The following is a 19,271-nucleotide window of genomic DNA, read 5'->3' on the forward strand; positions in this document are numbered from 1 at the left end:
AGTGCCAGCCTGCGAACTGAAAGGTCTCTGGTTCGATTCTTGGTCAGGGCACATGCCTGGGTTGTGGGCCAGGTCCCCAACTGGGGTCGTGTGAGAGGCAACCAATTGATGTTTCTCTCCCTCCCTTCCCCTCTAAAACTAAATAAGTCTTAAAAAAAAATTAAATGTGTAATATACACATGAAGAAAAAGAAAGTCCTCATGAACATCATCACTGAAATGATGTATCAGAAAATCAATCTTACCACAGGACAGGGTAATGGGTACAAACAAGAGGTAAGTTCCTACAGCATCTCATCAATGTCATCAAGGAACAGCACTGAACAAAAAGAACCCTATACATTACCAGCCGCACTAATACAGAATTAAAAGGGCCCCAAGACTCTGTTAGCACCTGGGTAGCAGTATGATAATTTTGGGTGGGTCGCTATGAAAAATTACCATTAGAGCACCACTTAGAAGCTATGGGGCTTTAGCTGATAGCAGCACACACTGAGAATCAGCACTCTGAGCCAGCTGTGAGGCTTGCAGGAAACATCGGTGCAGCTAGTGACTATCACAGCCCGCAGCCTAGAAGGCCAGGCTAAACTGGCCTGGCTCAAGCTTTCAGGCTCTGTGAACGAGCCTGTGTCCGATGGCTGGACGGCCAACTGTGGGTTCTGAGTACTGGCAGTTTACTGCAGACGGAGAAAGTGGCAGGGGAAATGAGGTCAAACTGGTGGGAAAACTGAGTGAGCGGGCGCGGGGGCGAGGATAGAAGGGCAGGATGAAAGGGAAAGGGCCAGAGAGAATGGTTGGCTCAGCACCAGGTCCCACTACTAGACGGCCCAGTCTCTGAGTAGTGGAGCTGCTGCTATGGGTGGGGGACATCGTACAGAGTTGAGGTTATTGGGCCTTGGAGAAGAACTCAGCCAACCTGAAGGCTGCTGTGGATAAGCTACTCTGCTGGCTGTCTACCTATAGCCACCACTACTGTAGGGCCACCACTATTGTAGGGCATTCTGGACATGCGAGGCAGTTCTGGCAGCAGCATTCTAATCATAAAGGGCCCTGGTTTAACAAGTCTGCTCAAGACAATGTCCCTGGAATCCACAATTAGTGCCCAGAACGCCCACGGCTGTTCGTCCCCCACCCCAGGTTTCTGCCTGGCCTGTGTTGGGCCAACACAGGGAATTGGGGAATGAGACAAACGCCCAGTTCTCCTTCAGCGAGTGGAGCTCCTCTGCTGGACAGAGTAACTTCCAACCAAGTCTAGGGTGTGTGAGGCACCTCCACCATACAAAACTACCAGAAAATCAAACTGTTGTAAGTCCAACAAAGATATAAAGAAGCAATACTCATCCAGACAGGTAGGAGGGGCGGAGGCAGGGTGGAGAGGACAGGTGGGGTTGGAGCAAGTCAGTGGCCGTGGCCAGTCGTTGGAAAGAGCAGTCACACATTATAATAGCCAGGAGGGACGCCTTGGGAGCAATCCCAGTCCCAGGCCAGACTGCACAGCTCACAGTTCCAGCACTGGGGAATATAAAGCCTCACTGCTTCTGGCTGTGAAAACCAGTGGGTGCTGGGGTGGCAGAATAAGCTGACTGTCTCTCATGAGAGTCTGTTTAGAGGCCCTCTGTCGTAGAACATCCACAAATGCACCCACTCTGGGAACCATCACCAGAGCAAAAGCTAGAGGGGCACCAGTAGCATCCAGGAAGCTAGTGAAGTGACTAGAAAAGAGGCAAGTGCTGAGCAAGCATCACTGTTCCCTCTCTGACCCCTCCCCCACATACAGCACCACAGCGTGGTGAAACAAGTTGCCCAGCACTGATGAATACCTAAGCTTCCACTCCTTACAACGTAACAGGCGAGACAGCTCTGCCTAAGTCACAGAGGCAAACACAGGAGGCTGCCAAGTTGAGGAGATAGAGGAGTATGGCCCCAAAAAGGGAGCCGATAAAGGCTCCAGTGGGAGAACTAAGCGACAAAGAGACAGCCAGCCTAACAGATGAGGATATAGCCAACTTAACAGATGCAGAGTTCAAAACAGTGGTGATAATGATGCTCACAGGTTTGATAGATGTGCTGAAGTATGGCAAATGTATAAGCGAAGAAGTGAAGGCTATGCTAAATAAAACAAAGGAAAATCCACAGGACACAAATGGTGAAGGGATGGAAGCCAGGGTTCACATCAATGATTTGGAACATAAGGAAGAAATAAACAGTCAACCAGTACAGAATGAAGAAACAAGAATTGGAAAAACAAAAACAAAAAACAAGGAGAGGCTCAGAAACCTCTGGATCAACTTTAAAGGTACCAACATCTGAATCATAGGGGTGCCAGAAGGAGAAGAAGAAGAACAAGAAATTGAAAGCTTATGTGAAAAAATAATGAAAGAAAACTCCCCAAATTTGGTAAAGGAAATAGACATATAAGTCCAGGAAACACAGAGAGTCCCAAACAAGCCAGACCCAAAGAAGACCACACCAAGACACATAATAATGAAAATGCCAAAGCTTAAAGATAAAGAATCTTAAAAGCAGTGAGAAAATAAGAGAGTTACCTACAAAGGAGTTCCCATAAGACTGTCAGCTAATTTCTCAAAAGAAACTCTGCAGGCAAAAAGGGACTGGCAAGAAGTATTCAAAGTGATGAAAAGCAAGGACCTACAACCTAGATTACTCTAACCAGCAAAGCTATCATTTAGAATTGAAGGGCAGATAAAGTGTATGTCAAAGAAGGTAAAGCTAAAGGAGTTTATCATAACCAAGCCTTTATTATATGAAATGTTAAAGGAATACATTTAAGAAAAAAAAAAATCAAAACTACAAACTAAAATGACAACAAACTCATAACTATCAACAAATGAATCTAAAAACAAAACAAAACAAAGCAAACAACTAAACAGGAACAGAACCATAGATGTGGAGATCATTTGAAGGGTTATCAGCTTGGAGGGGGAAGGGGAAAATGGGGAAAAGGTGCAGGTATCAAGAAGCGTAACTGGTAGGCACAAAATAAACAGAGGGATGTTAAGAACAGTATAGGAAATTCAGAAGCCAAAGAATTTATATGCATGATCCAGGGACATGAACTAAGGGAGGGGAGATTGCTGAAGGGAAGTGAGGTACCAGGCAGAAGGGGACAAAGGGGAAAAAGCTGGGATAACTGTAATAGCATAATCAATAACATATTCTTTAAAAAATAATAAATTTATTTAAGCAAAAAGATGCTTAATTTCAATGAATCTAGGATTTCTTTTAAAATGATTTTTACTTTATAATATTGACATATAGTAGCCACATATAAAAAATTAAGACATTGTCCTTGGGTTTACATTGATAAATGAAAAACACTTAAGATTCTACAATCAGATGGCATCCAGGGATTTTGCTATAGTGGCTACTTTGTTAACAGTGAGAGTGGAATGACTTACCAGGGTCTAAAGATGTAAGTTGAAGGAACAGGCCAGTAGAGAAGAAAGAGGGTTTTCACAGACCTCATCTGCTCGTTGCCTTATTTTCACTTGGTATCTATCAACCTGGACAATTGGCCATTTAATTTTAAAAAATGCAACATGCTTGTATAGAAAAAAGAATGATGAAGAGAAGAGATGAAAGATGGAAACAGTGTGCAGCCTGAGATGGCTTGGAGTTTTGTTTCTGGTTGAGAATAGAGTTGGTGGAATTAAAGAACAGTTTTTGTCCCAGAGACACCCCTACTTGTGCTAGGTGGCGGTGGCTATACTGTCCAAAATGTTGCCCGCTCTTGGGCGTGTGAGACATCACTGCTGGTAGAAGAGGCCGTTAGTGAGGAACTTCCTTATAGTGAATACTTTGAGTGCTTTGCCCCGGACTTCATGCTCCATCCAGATGTCAGCACTTGCACTGAGAATCAGAACTCATCACACTATCTGACCAGATCCACCAGGCAATTTTTGAAAACCTGAGGATGCTGAACCACTGTTTGTTGTCAAGCAGACCCTTCCTCCTTCCTGCAACTGAGTCCTGACAAGGTAGGTGTCAAGCCCCTCCTTCCGCCTCCATCTCATGTTCTTAAACTGCACTGCAGAAACTCCTTGCCCGCCTTCTGAAAATGCTAGGATGCTGCCCTCAGCCTGATTCCCTCCTTGGGCATCCAGCCACGGTGAACGGTGGTGGGGGGTATGCACCCCTGGACATGAGCAGGAACTAGACTTCCTGCACAGCACATCTAGGAGAGCTACAGTCCATCTGACCACAGAGAAGCATATCTCATGACTGACATCAAGAGACTAGTTTACAACTTTGTCTAGAAAGAGGAATTTTAATATGCTTGAGGCAGTAGTTGCAGTGGAAGATCCTTTAGGGCACTGTGGGGAACACATACTCCATAGTCACAGAAAACACGGGACTAGCAACTGCCATGACTATGAGACCTGACATCTGATTTTACAGTTAGTGTGGCCAGATTTAGCAAGCAAAATACAGGACACCTGGTTAAAAGTGAATTTCAGATAAACAACAAAAATTTTGTTAAGTATATCCCATGCATATTTGGAATATAGTTGTAATAAAATAAATTATTTCTCCCCTGAAATTCAAATTTAACTGGCTGTCATGTGTTTTATCTGCAACCCCAATTTTAAAGGATTTGGTAGAGGTCTTTGGAGTAAGCTTTAATGAATAAACCAGTAGGAAAAAAAAAGGAATATGTTGACTGGATATTTAAGATCAACTGAACTTGACCTTTACCCAAAAGATAAAAGAAAATTTCTTAGAAGAACCCAGAATGTGCCAGCAGAATAAGGAACATCTAAACAAAATTCACCCGATTTTTGAATTGCAGAGGGGACTCAAAAACATCACCCAATCATTCAAAATCAGGTGAGGAAGGGAGGATCCACTGTTCAGGGGCAGGCACTGAAAGATTCTGGAATTCCTTTACTCAAGAGATGAGGTCTGAAGCCCTGGGAAGTGCAGGAACTTGGTTTAAGGTCACACTGCTTGTTGGTGGCCCAGGTCCAGGCTCCTTGTCTATGGCTTTTCACTTTGAGGACGTCCTGATAGGACAGAGGCTGAGGGGGGGAGTTACATGAGATGTGAAGACAAAATTGCAATGGCTTAAAGGCTGTACACAGTCTCCAAGGGATACTGAATGTCAGAAAAAGTGAAGAAGAAAATCAAGGTAAAGAGCTTGCCTCTCCTATGTCCTGAAAACTCCTTGGTGCGGGAGCTGCCCAGAGCTGCCTCAGAACTGGCTGAAGGAGATTTTCAGAGTTGATTATACTGTGTTAAATTTTGAGGAGGGAGAACTAGAGAACTAAGAATCATGTCTTTTTTTTATACCCCAACGGAGATGGAAGCCACAAACTTCATGGAATACTTTGACTTCACAGGGCAGATGGAAGCTGGAAATTCACCTCCAAATGGCCACATAAGGGACATTTTATAAAATGCAGTTTTCTTTCTGTTCAGTTTTGTCCATTGGTAAAGTTACCTGATTTTTACGTATACTCTGTAAGAACTGTTTAAGGAATGTACAAAAACCACAGTATGTTCCTGATCTGTTAAACTTTGATTAGGTACTAGCCATTAAGTTGGCTAAACAATGAATTACAAACTGTGTTCATGCTTGAAGATGGCCAGATACAGAAATAACAGAGAATATATACTAATAGATGAGAAAGCAAATCTGTAAGTATAATCTATATAAATGTAGAACTGCTTAAGTTTATGTATCTGAGCCTTACAATTTGCCAGGCATTGTCTTTCATGCATTGTTTATGTGTGTTAAATTATTCTCTTTGTAACAATCCTAACAAGGTAGGTAATGTTATCACCATGTTATACAGGCTTCAGTGAAACAAAGAAGCAAACGTGCTCAGGCTCACACAGCCAGAAGGTGGGTCCTGAGCCTCAGTGAACGTCATAACACTGACGGTGTTCACCACTGCTAAACAGGCCTCATGGGGATGGGCTAGGTCCCCACAGGGACCTCCCCAGTGATCTGTGCTGGTGAGGCGGGTGCACATGCTGGACAGTCATCCGAGTACCATGGGACGGGGAATCAGACCATGATGGAAAGATTCAGTAAGAATAAGGAGTAAGTGCAAACTGTGTGGAAGGTCCTGCCCCAGGTCTGCTAGACAACGGCTGCGATGAACCAACAGAAGATGAGGTGCAGATTCAAGCACTCTCCCCAACAAATCCTTTTCACACACAGGCACACACACAGGCGACAGTCACATTCACACACACAGAACTGACTGGGAGTGGGGCCCATTTTCGCTATTTAGTCTTCATTCCACCCCTGCCCCTCATCCCACACTGCTGACTAATCACAGTCTTGGAGGCACTTTGTTCTATGATCCTGGGCCAGCCACCGACCAGGAGTCATTTACCACCCATGCTCTGCTGTGGCTTCAATTATGACTTCAGGTTAAAAGGAGTAAGGAAGCTATGAAAACTTTAAGTCCTGTATACAAACACTGTGTTCATAAGATTTAACTCCTAAAATGATTTTTTAAAGTGATTATATAAGTTTTTCTTTTCTATCTCAAGTCTGCAAAATTCAAGGGCTTAAGGTAAGATCAAATTGAAAGTGATTGAGAGACTGCAAATTTGCCCTAAATGAATTCATCATAAACAATACTTTGAAAATTAAGTCACTTTCAAATAGTCTCAAAACAATTTCATCATTTCCCCCAGTGCACATAGGAACTAAATTTATTCAAGAAGGAGGAGAACAAGTGTCCTCATTACGTGAGGGAGAAAGACTTTCCACGGCAACCTGCAGGTGACTGAAAAACAAAACAAAACAAAACAAAACACTAATTCCAAGGAAAAAAAATGGGTTTTAAAAACAAAGGCAGAAAATCAGGTAGAAATTAAATCAACTTGGGAAACATCTGATACAGGCGTTGACCACAAGTGGTTCTTCTATCACTTCCCTACCTGCCCACCTCTCACACACGCGCACATACAATATTTTTCTCTCAGGGAGACTGCACGCATGTACTGACAATTTAACCTCCACATTAATTAAGTGGTAATTGGGCAGGTGCCCTGAGGCTCCCAAGTGAATGTACTAAAGCAACAGGATGGGTAAATCTATCCTATGACTGAATATACAGGCCAACCTTGGAGAAGTTGGGGGTCTGGTTCCAGACCACCACAATAAAGCAAATGCCACAATAAAGCGACTCATAATCTTTTTGCTGGTGGAGGGTCTTGCCTTCATTGTGTAAAAAATGCAACATCTGTGAAGCACAATAAAATGAGGTTTGCCTATACAGCTCAAGTTAAGAAGACAAAAGCTCTATTTTTTAAAAATGAGAAGAGTGACAAGAAAGAGAGAGGGTCACTATTTTAAAAGGCTCTCCTGTTTCACTACCTACCCCCCTACCCCCACCCCACCACTGGGGCCTTGTGGTGGACCAGCTCCCTTCCCACCTTCTGGGTGGTGGGGAATGGAGAGGTGAGTTCTACGTGGGAAGATGCCACCTCACCACAGGGAGCACAATCCTTGTGCCTACTCAGCTCCCAAGGACAGCTTCCACCCCTGCTGGCACCTCATGGGTCCCGAGAAGGTTCCTTTTAGTGTGCCCATTCTGAGCACAGGGGCACGGAGGTCACAGAGCTAGTCCAAGAACAGGAGGAGAGAGGAGTTGAACTCTGACTTGTCAGGCCCCAGAGCCCTTATGTCACATTAGCTATAGAACAAGGCACATTCGATGCATGTTAATAAGGTTAGAAGTGATGTTGGAGATTTCAAGATGGATGATACTTTCACAGGGGAATATTCAGAGGAGACAGTATTTGAGCTGCGCGTGAAAGAATGAGGAAAATTTCAACAGAGTGGAGGGGGTGAAGAAACAGGAGTGGCATGGGGCAAGGCTCACAACACAGAACGGCCTTGGGCTGTGGCCTCCTAACACGTGTGGGAAAGAGGAAGCACGTCTGAAGTTGTCTGCCACCTTCAGAAGCAGCCCAGCAGGACGGGGCAAGACCATGAACCCAGTCCTGCCGTCAGGAGAAGCAGGGCATGAGCAACACCACGGCCACCGACTGACAGACAGACCTGCTCGAAAAGGTCCAGGTCGGAACCTCGTCAGGGGGTGTTGCTGACTCTGAGGGCACCTGGGGGAGCAGCTCCAGGAGGGGACACATGCAGAAGGAGCTGTTACATATTGCTCCAGGGCACGGTTTTGCTTTGGTTTCTCTAAGTCAAACACTAAAGAATAAGAAGAGATTAAGTCCAGTGCAAATATTCTTGGTGTCTGAAGAGCTCCCCTCAACTCCCAGCCATGTGTCCTGGACACAGGAGAGCCCTGAGAAAATGAGATGCAAGGCTGGGATAGTGGTACTGCACGGAGCGGTGACCAAGCCAGTGAAAAAACAGGGGCAGGCCCAGTTCTGAAGGCGTTCTCATGAGTGGCCTGGGTGGGGCAGGTGGGCATGTCTGACATGTGTGGAACTGGGGCTGCTTGTTGGATCACTCTGATGCTAATCAACATTACCATTAATTGTAATGATCACTGATACTACTGAAAGTTATCTTTAGTAACACACAACTGCATAGCAACTCCTCATTCACAAAACACTGCAATTTCTATTATATTTTGGGTGACCTTGTTAGGGAGATTAGAGATTATTTTATAGATGAAAAACAAACAAACTTTCACTTACGAGAATTATGAAGTTGTCAAGCTCAAAGAATTTATAAAGCACCAAGAAGCTTTTCCTAGGACTCCCGTCTCCTGGCTCTTTCTAGAGCAGATATTGGTCTGATATTGAAATTTTTTACCTTACTGTCATACACTGTACTCGCTCTAATTTTATTTTACTTTTCCCAAAGCATACCTTTTCTTGATAGGAAGACTTGCCACACCGAAGACAGCCAAAGGGGTAAGTCCAAATATTGTTAGAAAGGAGCCCTTTAAGTTTCTGTCCTTTTCCAGGAAAGAAAAATTCCCTAAGTCCCTTCTCTCAACCATCCTGATATTCCAGGACACTTACAACACAGCACGAGGGAAGTACCCTTTACGGTCACCATTCTTGTAGGTAAATGGGTTTGACACTGCAGTCTGCACTCTCAAGACCCAAAGGCCACCAGCAGTGCTCATCCTCATGGCCTTACCACGTATGTTCCTTACATGCTCTGAGGGCCTGAATGTCATTCACACGGGGTCTTTGATGAGCGATTGTCCACCTTTTGAAGTTATAAAGTTTTTTACAATAATTTTTGTGGGGAGTAAAGTAGATTTGTTTTAAACCTACATGTTACATTTGGAAATGTGCATGAATTAGTTACTTGATCTCTTCCAAGCTAAGTTTCTGAATTTTAAAAATGTTCTAGGTGGGATTTTGCTACAGTGCTCAGCCTCCTGGGGGCGGTCCCACAGGAGAGCCTCTAACCTCTGCCATCCACTTTGAACAGCAGGGTCTAAACCAAGGTCTACAGGGACCACGCAGGCAACCAGTATTTCCCTGGGCACTACACCAAGTGCCGTGAGGGGAACTTACAAGCATCCACCAAAAATGCCACCCTTTATTCTTGCTCAAGGCTGCTTAGGAAGCTGCATAGGAAGGTAACTTGACTTGTTTTTGTTTTTCATGGAATCTCCTTGGCAAAAAATTCAATTCATGTAAAGGAATGTGTGGATATTTTATGAGGTGCAGAATGGTGCCTGACTGAAATGGTTGAGGAAAAGAATCAAGTGCTTTGGTTAAACTTAGAAAAGGCAACTCTGATTGCACCTGGCTATGGTGAAAGAATTTCCATTTGTATCTTAAGACAAAAAGTCAATTGGCCTATTGGGTATGTTAACAAAACAGAATGTGGAGAGAGTTTAAGTTCAAGCCAATGTGCTCACTTCTACTGCTTTATTCATAAGGTGACTGACTGCAGGTACAGCAGATAAATGTTGTTGCCCCTCATTTTCTAGGTGGGACGTGCATGCCTGGCAATCAAGAACACATCACGAGTGCATCATACCTGTCATGCCTCAGAGCTCTCATGTCAACATAGACGGTGGTGGGATCAGGTCCTGAGGTCCCCTGCAAGCAAGGACACAGTGCGGTTAACTCATGTATGTTGGGGGCGAGGGGGAATCTGGGTCTGCTTCCTATAAGCTAGTAAGCATATTTTAGGTGAAATTTAAAATAGAACAAAAACTAAAAGCACTGAAACCACACCTCTCCATGATACCTGTTAATTTTCAGTAGATAACCTCAATTCTGAGAAGAACTTATTAAATAACTGGACTTTCACACAGCTTGGCTGTCAATTACATTGAGAAAATAAGCAAAGAGGCAGGCCACATGCCTTTCAAAAAAAAAAAAAAAAAAGAAAATGAAGGCTGGTGCTGCTGAGACGAGACAGAGCGGCCTGGCCAAAGCATGTTGTCAAGGACATAAACTTCATTTGCTGGGAAATTTGACAACGTGCATCCAAAAATATGTAAAGCTCAAGAAACTGAAGGAGTACTTGACATGAACAGACACACTAAGGAAAAAGATAAGAGATAATTATCTAGTTCCTTTTAGTGCTACTTTTGCCTTGTTTTTTTTCCAGCTGAGGGAGGTTATTTCCATCTGTGACACAGGTCACGGAGGTGGTGTGTTTACCACTCGTCAGCAGGACAGCACTTGGCTGTCTGAGCTATCTGACTGCTTATTTAACCCAGGAGTCCAGAAATCTTATCTTTCACCATAAACCCCTTCAAAATATATGTTGAGTTGATTTCTGACCAGCAAGCTCTGTTCAGGTAACAGTAATGTCATTAAAGCTACATTACAAGCCAAAAATCTATGCACATTTCTTGGAAAGGCAATGCAATACCTTGGGTAGAAAAAGATGGAACCTAAAACAAATTTGCCAAAAAATAAGGGACCCCCCTCAGAATTTATACAAAGAACTAAAATTCTTCAGGAGAGAATTTTAATATTGTACCAAAGGCATATTTATATACATAAAAAGATAAAAATAAAGACACCTTCATTAAGACACACTACCCTACTAAACAATCCTGGTCACTGGGATCTCAATACCAAGACAGAGAGCACAGGCAGCCAGCCTCTAGCTGGAAGTTCACTGCAGGGCAAGGTAAAAAGCATTCCTTCTAACCTGTGACTGCTCAGTGGAGCTGAGTCACAGACGAGTGCTGAGTGAAGTGTTTTGATGTTCTGAATAACGCAAAACACATAACTACGGAGGGCCAATTAATAAGTAAACAAGCCAGAAAACAGGTCACTAAGTGGAAAATGAAGTAAAATGGAGATGAGCCTAAACTGGCAAAGTAATCACTGATCCTGTACAATGAATGAAAGTACAGCTTTCATCACAAGTGTGAAACATTTGGACAGATCTGAGGAATGATGTCATGCTGGGCATCAGTCCTCTTGACCATGTGGTCTGTAAACCCCAGTCAGCCTGTGCACTCAACTCCTAGTCCGTCCCACTGCAGGGAGTAGACAGGTCGGGGGGGATGGGGGGGTAGGCTCTGGTGCTGATGAAGAGGAAATCCCTACCTGCTCGGCCAGCGTCCACAGCCTGTGGGGCTATATAGCAGCAGGAGGCGGGGAAACAAGAGAAAGGAGAGAACACCAGACCAACAGAAACCAAAAACAAACAATACACAACACAGAAACAAAACAACCCAACAATAAAAAATGGGATGAATAGGAAGGGGTGGGGAGGAGAATGCAAAAAGCAGAGAACAAAGTAAAAAGAAGATCAAAAACAATGTCAAATATGAAATTGTTAAAATCAATCACTGTACCATTAAAGGCTAAAAAAAATCTTTAAAAAATGTCAACATATCCACAAAGCAACAGAAGAGAGTAATAGATGACTGGCCATGGACACACACAGACCTGACTACTTCTTTTTTTTAACATGTAAGGTTCAATGGTATTACTGGGTAGTTTAATTTTATGGTACTTTTTAAAAGTTTCTTTTCTGAGAGAAATAGGGAGTACGAATTAAGAAGTTGAGTGTTCCTCATTGAAATAGTTTCAAGTTTCCTATTATGGTAATGGAGGAGCCTGGAGGATTTTACATCTGAACTCAGGGTGTCCAACCCTCCTCATCTACAAGATCAGGTACAAGAAAGAAGCCAAAGGACATCTGCAGCATGAAGGGACCAACCACCAGGACACCAGACCCCTGCATGGTCTAGCTCAGCATCCTGTGCCAACTTTCACAGCTGCCACCCCCAGAGACATTTCCTTCCATTTTCTTTTCACCTTCTATGGTTTTGGTAGCCACCTCTAGCCCTATTAAATTATCCACATAGGCATGGTGGGAAAACTCCAGAAAGCAACAACTCAGGAAAACTTCTTTGACACGATCTGCTTTTCCATAGGTGCCTTAGGTATCTTTTCCAAATTTTCCCAGAAACACAGAAGTATAAGTCATCTCATGGGAACCTGGGTTGATTCACAGTTGCTGTGTGTCTGTGGGGCCTCGCCCAGCCCTCTCCCTACAATCACATTACCAGGTGGACCCCAGGGGTGACAACAGCAGCAATACAACAGCAGTCTTAAATTGGCGATAACCAAAGCCAGACTGAAAAATTACTACCACTCAACTTGCAGGTGAGTCTTAAAAAATCAAGAGTTCCAGATGTAAAATGATGAATCCACCTTTTATGTTCCTCCCTTCATGAAGGTAACTACAGCTACTGCCTTCCTCAGCACTTTACCTTTAGGAAACTGAGGCAGGACTCAAATATAGAGAACAGGATCAATGAAGGTGTGTGCACTTGGAAGGCACATGGGACTTTTACTGGATCTCCTCCTCGAGTAATGTCCTTCATGATTATTCTAACTCATAAATTTTGTTATAATGGCTCAAGGTTGCATTCTGAAAGAAATGCATATGACTAGGAATTAATTTCCTACCTTGCAGATGTGCGGAGGAGACAACATAAGCTTCTGAAGCAAAACTGTCTACTACGTTATTAAGGGTACGTGAAGACGAAGACAGGGAGTTAACATGCAGGTGTTTCCAAATTTCAAAAACAATAAGGTACCAGAATCTGAGATCACAAGATACATATTAGGAGTGCTTATATAACAAACACTTCACTTTGCCAAAGAATGCAAGCTGGACTTTCTTTAAGTAAGGAGATCTCTAATGCACAGAACTAGTTCCAAATATTTAAAAAACATCAAATACTTGGACCAGCAGGAAAGCAAAGTTATTCATTCCAAGCAAAATTCATCAGAAATGAAAAAAGAAATGCTTTGAATTGTAAACTATATTAATCAGAAAAGAGTATTAATTTTAAAAGGCAGTTGTATAATAAAAAAGTTACTCATGGAATTACTAAATTATATGATCTATACAATCATTTATATAAATTATACTAAAATTTTTTCTTATTGATACAAGTATCATATCATTTAGGTGTTAAGTACTTAATAAACAAATGAATATTTAAATCTTAGCTATACATATGCAGACTTATTATCTCAAACAGTACAGAAAATCCAACACATATTTATTCTAAGTGGCGCTTTTGCTCTTCAGTGATTCACATGCCATATTATCTAGTATTAGCACGTAGCTCCTTAAGTTTATGTAAAAGTTCTAAGTAGGAATGTGTGAAATAAAGACACAATTTACTGACATTGGGTGTGTATCTGCTATGCTGGGTGTTCCAGGAGCCAAGGAAGTTTTCCCTCATTGGAGGTCACAGGGGGCAGTTTCTGCAGGAGTGGATTCTGGGGGTCTACACCTGCACTGTTTGAGCATGCCACTGGATTCACCACTAGGTCACATCAGCAACTGAACTTTAAGAAGTGTTCCCACCTGCATGTCTCCAAGCCATGTTCTTTGGCCCTCCTGGGAGATGTGTGTATTAATAACAATCTTTTTCAACATTTTAATTGTGGTCTGATTTACATACAAAGAAATGCATGGATTTTTAAGTGTTCAGTTAGGTGATTTTGACAATGTACATACCCACGTAACTCCCACACCAAACAGCATATAAAAATTCCTTTGCTCCAGGTAGTGAGTCAACCAATTAACCTTCTGACTACTGACAGCATAGATTAGTTTTACTTGTTCTTGGGCCTCATATATATGGAGCAATACAATTATATTCTTTTGTCTCTTCTTTCATGGAACATACTGATTTTGGAATCCATCCACGTGGTTGTCTGTTCTTTTAAATTCTGAGGTATTCTATTGTACATAGTGTATATCATAACCTATTAATCCCATAGTTGTTGAAAATTTGGGTTATTTAGTCTGTGGCTATCATGAAAAAGCTGCAATAAACCTTCTTACACAAATGCTTGCAGATATGTTGATTCCTGAATACATATAGACATGCTGTTCATAGGGCTAAAATGCATTTAACTTTATAAATAACTTACATCACTCCCCAAGTCAGCAATGAGTGAGGGTTCTAGTTGGTCCATATCCTCATCAACATTTAGTATTGTCAGCCTTTTGATTTTAGTTATTCTAGAAGGTGAGAAATGAAATCACCATGTAATTTTTTTGTTGTGAAAATCACAATTTCAATATTGGGTACCACATGCTGTGCTGTGACTCATTTCCCTAGAGCAAAGGGTGAGAGGGCCTTTGGGAATTTCGAAAAATATGAACATGTCAAGAATTTTCGTGTCATCCTTGCACAGGGCTCATGTTAATTTTCTCTGTATGTTCTAATATTAGTATATGTGCTACTGAAGCAAGCACACCATGTAATTTTAATTGGCACTTTCCTGATGAATAATGATGTTAAGCACCATTTTACATACTTTTTGGTCACTGGAATTATCTTTTGTTACGTGTTCATTAGAAAAAATTTTTTATTGTTGATTTGTAATTTTTAAATATATTGTGGATAGAAGTCCTGTCACAGGTATACTACAAATATATTTCCCCAGTCTGTGATGTTCCTATTAATCTTCTTAGATATATTGATTAAAATTAATTTTAACTTTGATGAAATCCAGTTTTATCATGTTTTTCTTTTATAGTTAGTGCTTTTTGGGATCTAAGAAATCTTCGTGAATTCCAAAGTCATGAAGATATTCTTTAACAACTCCTTTGAGAAGCTTTACTCTAGAAGTTTTATTATAGCCATTTAGGTCTATCATCCATATAGAATTAATTGTTGTGTATTTTATGAGGATGGAGTTAAGATTACTTAATTTTGTTTTATCTTCAGTTGTTGTAAAACAATTTGTCAAAACCTTCTCTTTCCCTAATGAATAGATTTGGTGCGATGGTAGATTTATTTCTGAATTCTCTTTTTTCAGTTTTGCTTTTTTGTTTTGTTTTTCTCTTTTGATCCCTCTTTGTCGCAGACCTCTGACCAGCAGAGTCCACGGCGTTGTGGATGAGGGAATAAATGCACAGTGACTGCAAGAATCCTGTGGAAAAGAGGGGACAAAACTGGCCACTTTCTAGAGGAGAAAGCGTGCTCTGCCCCTGCCTTAACAGGCTTTTATTGATTTCTTAGGTGGATTACATCCAAGAAAATTGTGAATCATAGTGCCAATCATTGTCTTATGTAATTATTACTTTTACATATAAAAGAATGTTACACATGCATAAAAAATGATAAGGATTACTTGTCTAGCCACATCCTGTTCTTAAAAATGAGCCCAGAATACGCTCTAGGAAACTGGTTCAAGGTTACACGCTGAACATCTGTTGTTCTCAGCCCAGGATGAGGGGGGTTCTTTAGCAGAAAGCAAGCTTTTTAACTATTATATAAATGCAGGCGTGACTGCCCACGGGAAAACCGGTGTGTGGAGTGGGTCCTGCGTGCCACCATGCTTCCAGTGGTTTTCCACTCTGGGGCTGAGCTACATTTGCCACCACCAAGCACCCCGGCTTCCCATACCGCTTCATGACAATATCACATTGTCTTGATTATTGAAACTTTACAGTGAGTCTTGAATCCTCCAACATTGTTATTTTTCCAGACTGGCTATCTTATTTCCTTTGCAAATCCATGACAACTTCAGAATAGTCTTATCAATTTCTTCAAGAAAGCCTGTTGTGATTTTGACTGGGATTGCACTGTCTCTACTGATCAATTTGGAGGGAAAAAGTCATCTTTAAAAATACTGATGCTTCAACTCCCCACTCCATGACTATGGCAAAGATTTATTCAAGATTTCTTTAATTTCTTTCAGCAATGTTTTGTGATTTTTAATGTATACCTTATCATATTTATTAAGAATTTCTAGTTTTTTATATTATTGTAAATAGTATTATTTAAATTTTTTTCTAGTTATTCATTGCTACTATATAGGAATACAATTAATTTTTATGTAATCTTTATTTTGTGCTCTTGTTAACTTCAAATATTAACATTTGTAGTTTTTATAGTTTTGTAGTTGGGCTGTCTGCAAATCTGCAAATAATGACATTTTATTTATTCATTTCCAATATTTGCACCTTTTCTTTGGTCTTATCTCATTGGTTAGGACTTTTGATACTATTCAGATATTCCTGATTTTAGGGAAAGTACCCTTAATGTAGATCACTGAGTATGAAATTAGCTACAAGCTTTTTGTTTATGCTTTTGTCGGACTGAGGAAGCTCCCTGTTCTCCTAGTTATCCCTCAGATGGGTGTTGAATTCTATGAAGTACCTTTCTTGCTTCCATTGATATAACCATATGATTTTTCTCCTTCATTCAGTGCATGCAGTGAATGAGGCTGATTGGTCTTTGAATGATAAAGCAACTTTGCATCAGAGATACAACCTGCTTGGTTGCAATGTTACCCCTTTTTACATATTGCTGGACTCAACATGTGAATATTTTGAGAAATTTTTTCATGTGGGATATTGGCCTGGAATTTTCTTTTCTGGGAATATTTTTGTCAGATTTTAGTATCAAAGTTATGCACACTTCATAGGACCTGTTGAGATGTGTTCCTTCTTTCCCTATTTTCTGAAAAGGATTTAAAAATATATATTTTATTTATTTTTAGAGAGAGGGGGAGGGAGAGAAAAAGAGAGGGAGAGAAACATCAATGTGTGAGAGGTACATCGATTGGTTGCCTCTCACACACCCTCAACTGAGGACCTGGCCCACAACCCAGGCATGTGCTCTGACTGGGAATCGAATCAGTGACCTTTCGGTTCTCAGGCCAATGCTCAATCCACTGAGCCACACCAGCCAGGGCTGAAAAGCTTTCTTTAAGATTGGTATTTTCCCCCTGAAACCAACTGGGCCTAGAAGTTATATTTTTCTCCTGTGAAGGTTTTGGGTCATAGATTTAATTATTAGATTTTCTATTTCCTCTTGTGTTAAGTCTTGATAATTTTTAAGTAATATTTTCTTCCGTTAAGCTTTTAATTTGGGGGGCATAAAGTGGTTCATAATATCCCCTTTTCTTGAAATGTCTGTTGGATCTGTAGTGATATCACTTCTTTAATTCCTAATACTAGTATTGTAACAGGGAATAACAAACTTTATACTACTCTGACTTATCATGAAATAGAATTAGAACAAGATGTACTAACAAACTGATAAAAAGAACTCACATACTGACAGATTCTTTATAAGCATACTGAAGGCATAAGCAGTTCCAGTTCCTGTTTGTACAAGAAATGGCTGTGACCATTGGTTGATACAGATTGCCAACTGCAGGAATGTGGTTGGCACTGACCACCTCCAAGATGCTGACATTAAAGAGCCAATATGGGACCAGTAAGAACACTGCCTGCATGTCCACAGTCCCTCCCCCTGCTCTCTTTGTTCTCCTTGTCCCTCTCCCTTCTGAGATGGGAAGATGGGCTTCGACAGGAGGTCCCTAATCTTCCAAGTTGCTGACATCTGAATAAAACCACATCCCTTTACAGCAGCACATGCCTCTCAAGTATTGGCTTTCAGAGCGGCAGGCAGCTGGACCTGTGTTCAATTATAGTATAATCTATTTTCAAGTTCTGTTATGAGGTGCATAAGCTTTTAGAATTGTGTTCACTTGATGAATTGACCCCTTTATATTTGTAAAATGACCTTCTTCGTCCCTGATAGTATTCTTGGCTCTGAAGTTAATTTGTCTGCTATTAATATAGGTACTTCAGCTCTCTTTTGATTAGCATTGGTATGGTACAACTTTTCCATCCTTATAGTTTTAGTCTACATTCAAACTTTGGTTTGCAAACATCTCCCATCTCAAACAACTTGGTTTTTGACCAAGTTTTTCATGAAAAAAATGTCTTAGGTGTCAAACAAAACTTCAGTTCTCGACTCGACAACCCTTTTGTGCTGATACAGTGAAACCTCTGTTCTAGAACTTATTCCATTCAATTTGCAGTTAGAGAGGTAGAAAAAGAAGGAAAGGAGCTTTTCTATTTCACTAATCAATGAAATGTTTGGAAAAAGAGGAGAAATGCAAAGTTTTATTGAGAAACTGAAAAAAAGTAGCAAACTTCACTAAACCTGTTCAATAACAACGCAGTGTTTCACGCCAGGCAAGTGTTAAAACACAAGCAAAAACAAACATCACTGCATATGTTTTTAGTGAGACACAGGCCCAGTGAGCCTGAAGCAAGTTCTAGTGGAGCAAAGAGACAAAAGAGAGAAAGAACCCCAGGAGAACAGCAACTCAACATTTTCATGGAAAGGGACTCCCCTTCCAAACAATAACATCCCTCTGTTCCTTCTCCACATTCAGTCATCAATAGCTCTCAACATTAAAGGTAAGTTCTACTGTGTATGTAGATTTTCATTTTCTTACTGTACATTTTATTTTTTGCTAAATTTCATTTACATTTCATGTCCTTTATTTTTCTTATTTTAAAAAAGATTTTATGTATTTATTTATTTATTTTAGAGGGAAAGGGAGGGAGAAAGAGGGAGAGAATCAATGGCCCTGGGCCCACAACCCAGGCACGTGCCCCGCCTGGGAATCTAATAAATGGGCCAATTTCTGTTGCCAGGCCAGATTGATTCAATTTACATGATTTTTAATGGGAAAAAATAATTAGGTTTTTGGACAAATTGCTTCTCAGTCTTCCAGAATGAATTAAGTTTGAGAACAGAGGTCTTTTATTTTTAAAGTGAGTTTTTTGTAGACTATGTACAGTTGGGTCTTGCTTTTTAAAAATCCAACTTCATGGAGTGTTTACAGCATTTATATTTATTGGATTATTGATGTGATGATGCTTAAATCTATCTTTCTGTTATTTTGTTTTTTATTTATTCCATCTAATTTTCATCCTTTTCTCAGCCTTTGTTTGTATTGACTGTTTTTTATAGATCCATTTTATCTCCTCTGTACATGTGTTAGCTTTAACTCTTCAAAAATTTTTTAAAT

The 19,271-nt window shown here is 40.9% G+C and overlaps 1 protein-coding gene and 1 non-coding gene across 5 annotated transcripts in view; both read right to left on the reverse strand.

The window, feature by feature from the left end:
* DIP2C (DIP2 acetate--CoA ligase C (putative)) overlaps positions 1–19,271 on the reverse strand; it is a 367,711-nt gene that overhangs the window by 11,816 nt on the left and 336,624 nt on the right. For 2 of the 4 annotated variants that reach the window (XM_090266439.1, XM_090266438.1), the window contains one exon: positions 9,961–10,022. In XM_090266439.1, coding sequence (XP_090122565.1) covers positions 9,961–10,022 — 62 coding nt within the window. Of the gene's footprint in view, positions 1–9,960; positions 10,023–11,495; positions 11,526–14,365; positions 14,446–19,271 lie in introns of those variants that run through there. The other 2 variants (XM_090266437.1, XM_090266440.1) reach the window with 2 other exon arrangements.
* On the reverse strand, positions 14,577–14,682 carry LOC150019474 (U6 spliceosomal RNA). The gene has a single exon (XR_016509414.1). It is a non-coding gene; the product is annotated as a U6 spliceosomal RNA (small nuclear RNA).

The sequence above is a fragment of the Furipterus horrens genome, unplaced genomic scaffold (genome assembly GCF_987537825.1).
Source record: "Furipterus horrens unplaced genomic scaffold, mFurHor1.1.pri manual_scaffold_2, whole genome shotgun sequence".
In the NCBI taxonomy this organism is placed as follows: Eukaryota; Metazoa; Chordata; class Mammalia; order Chiroptera; family Furipteridae; genus Furipterus; species Furipterus horrens.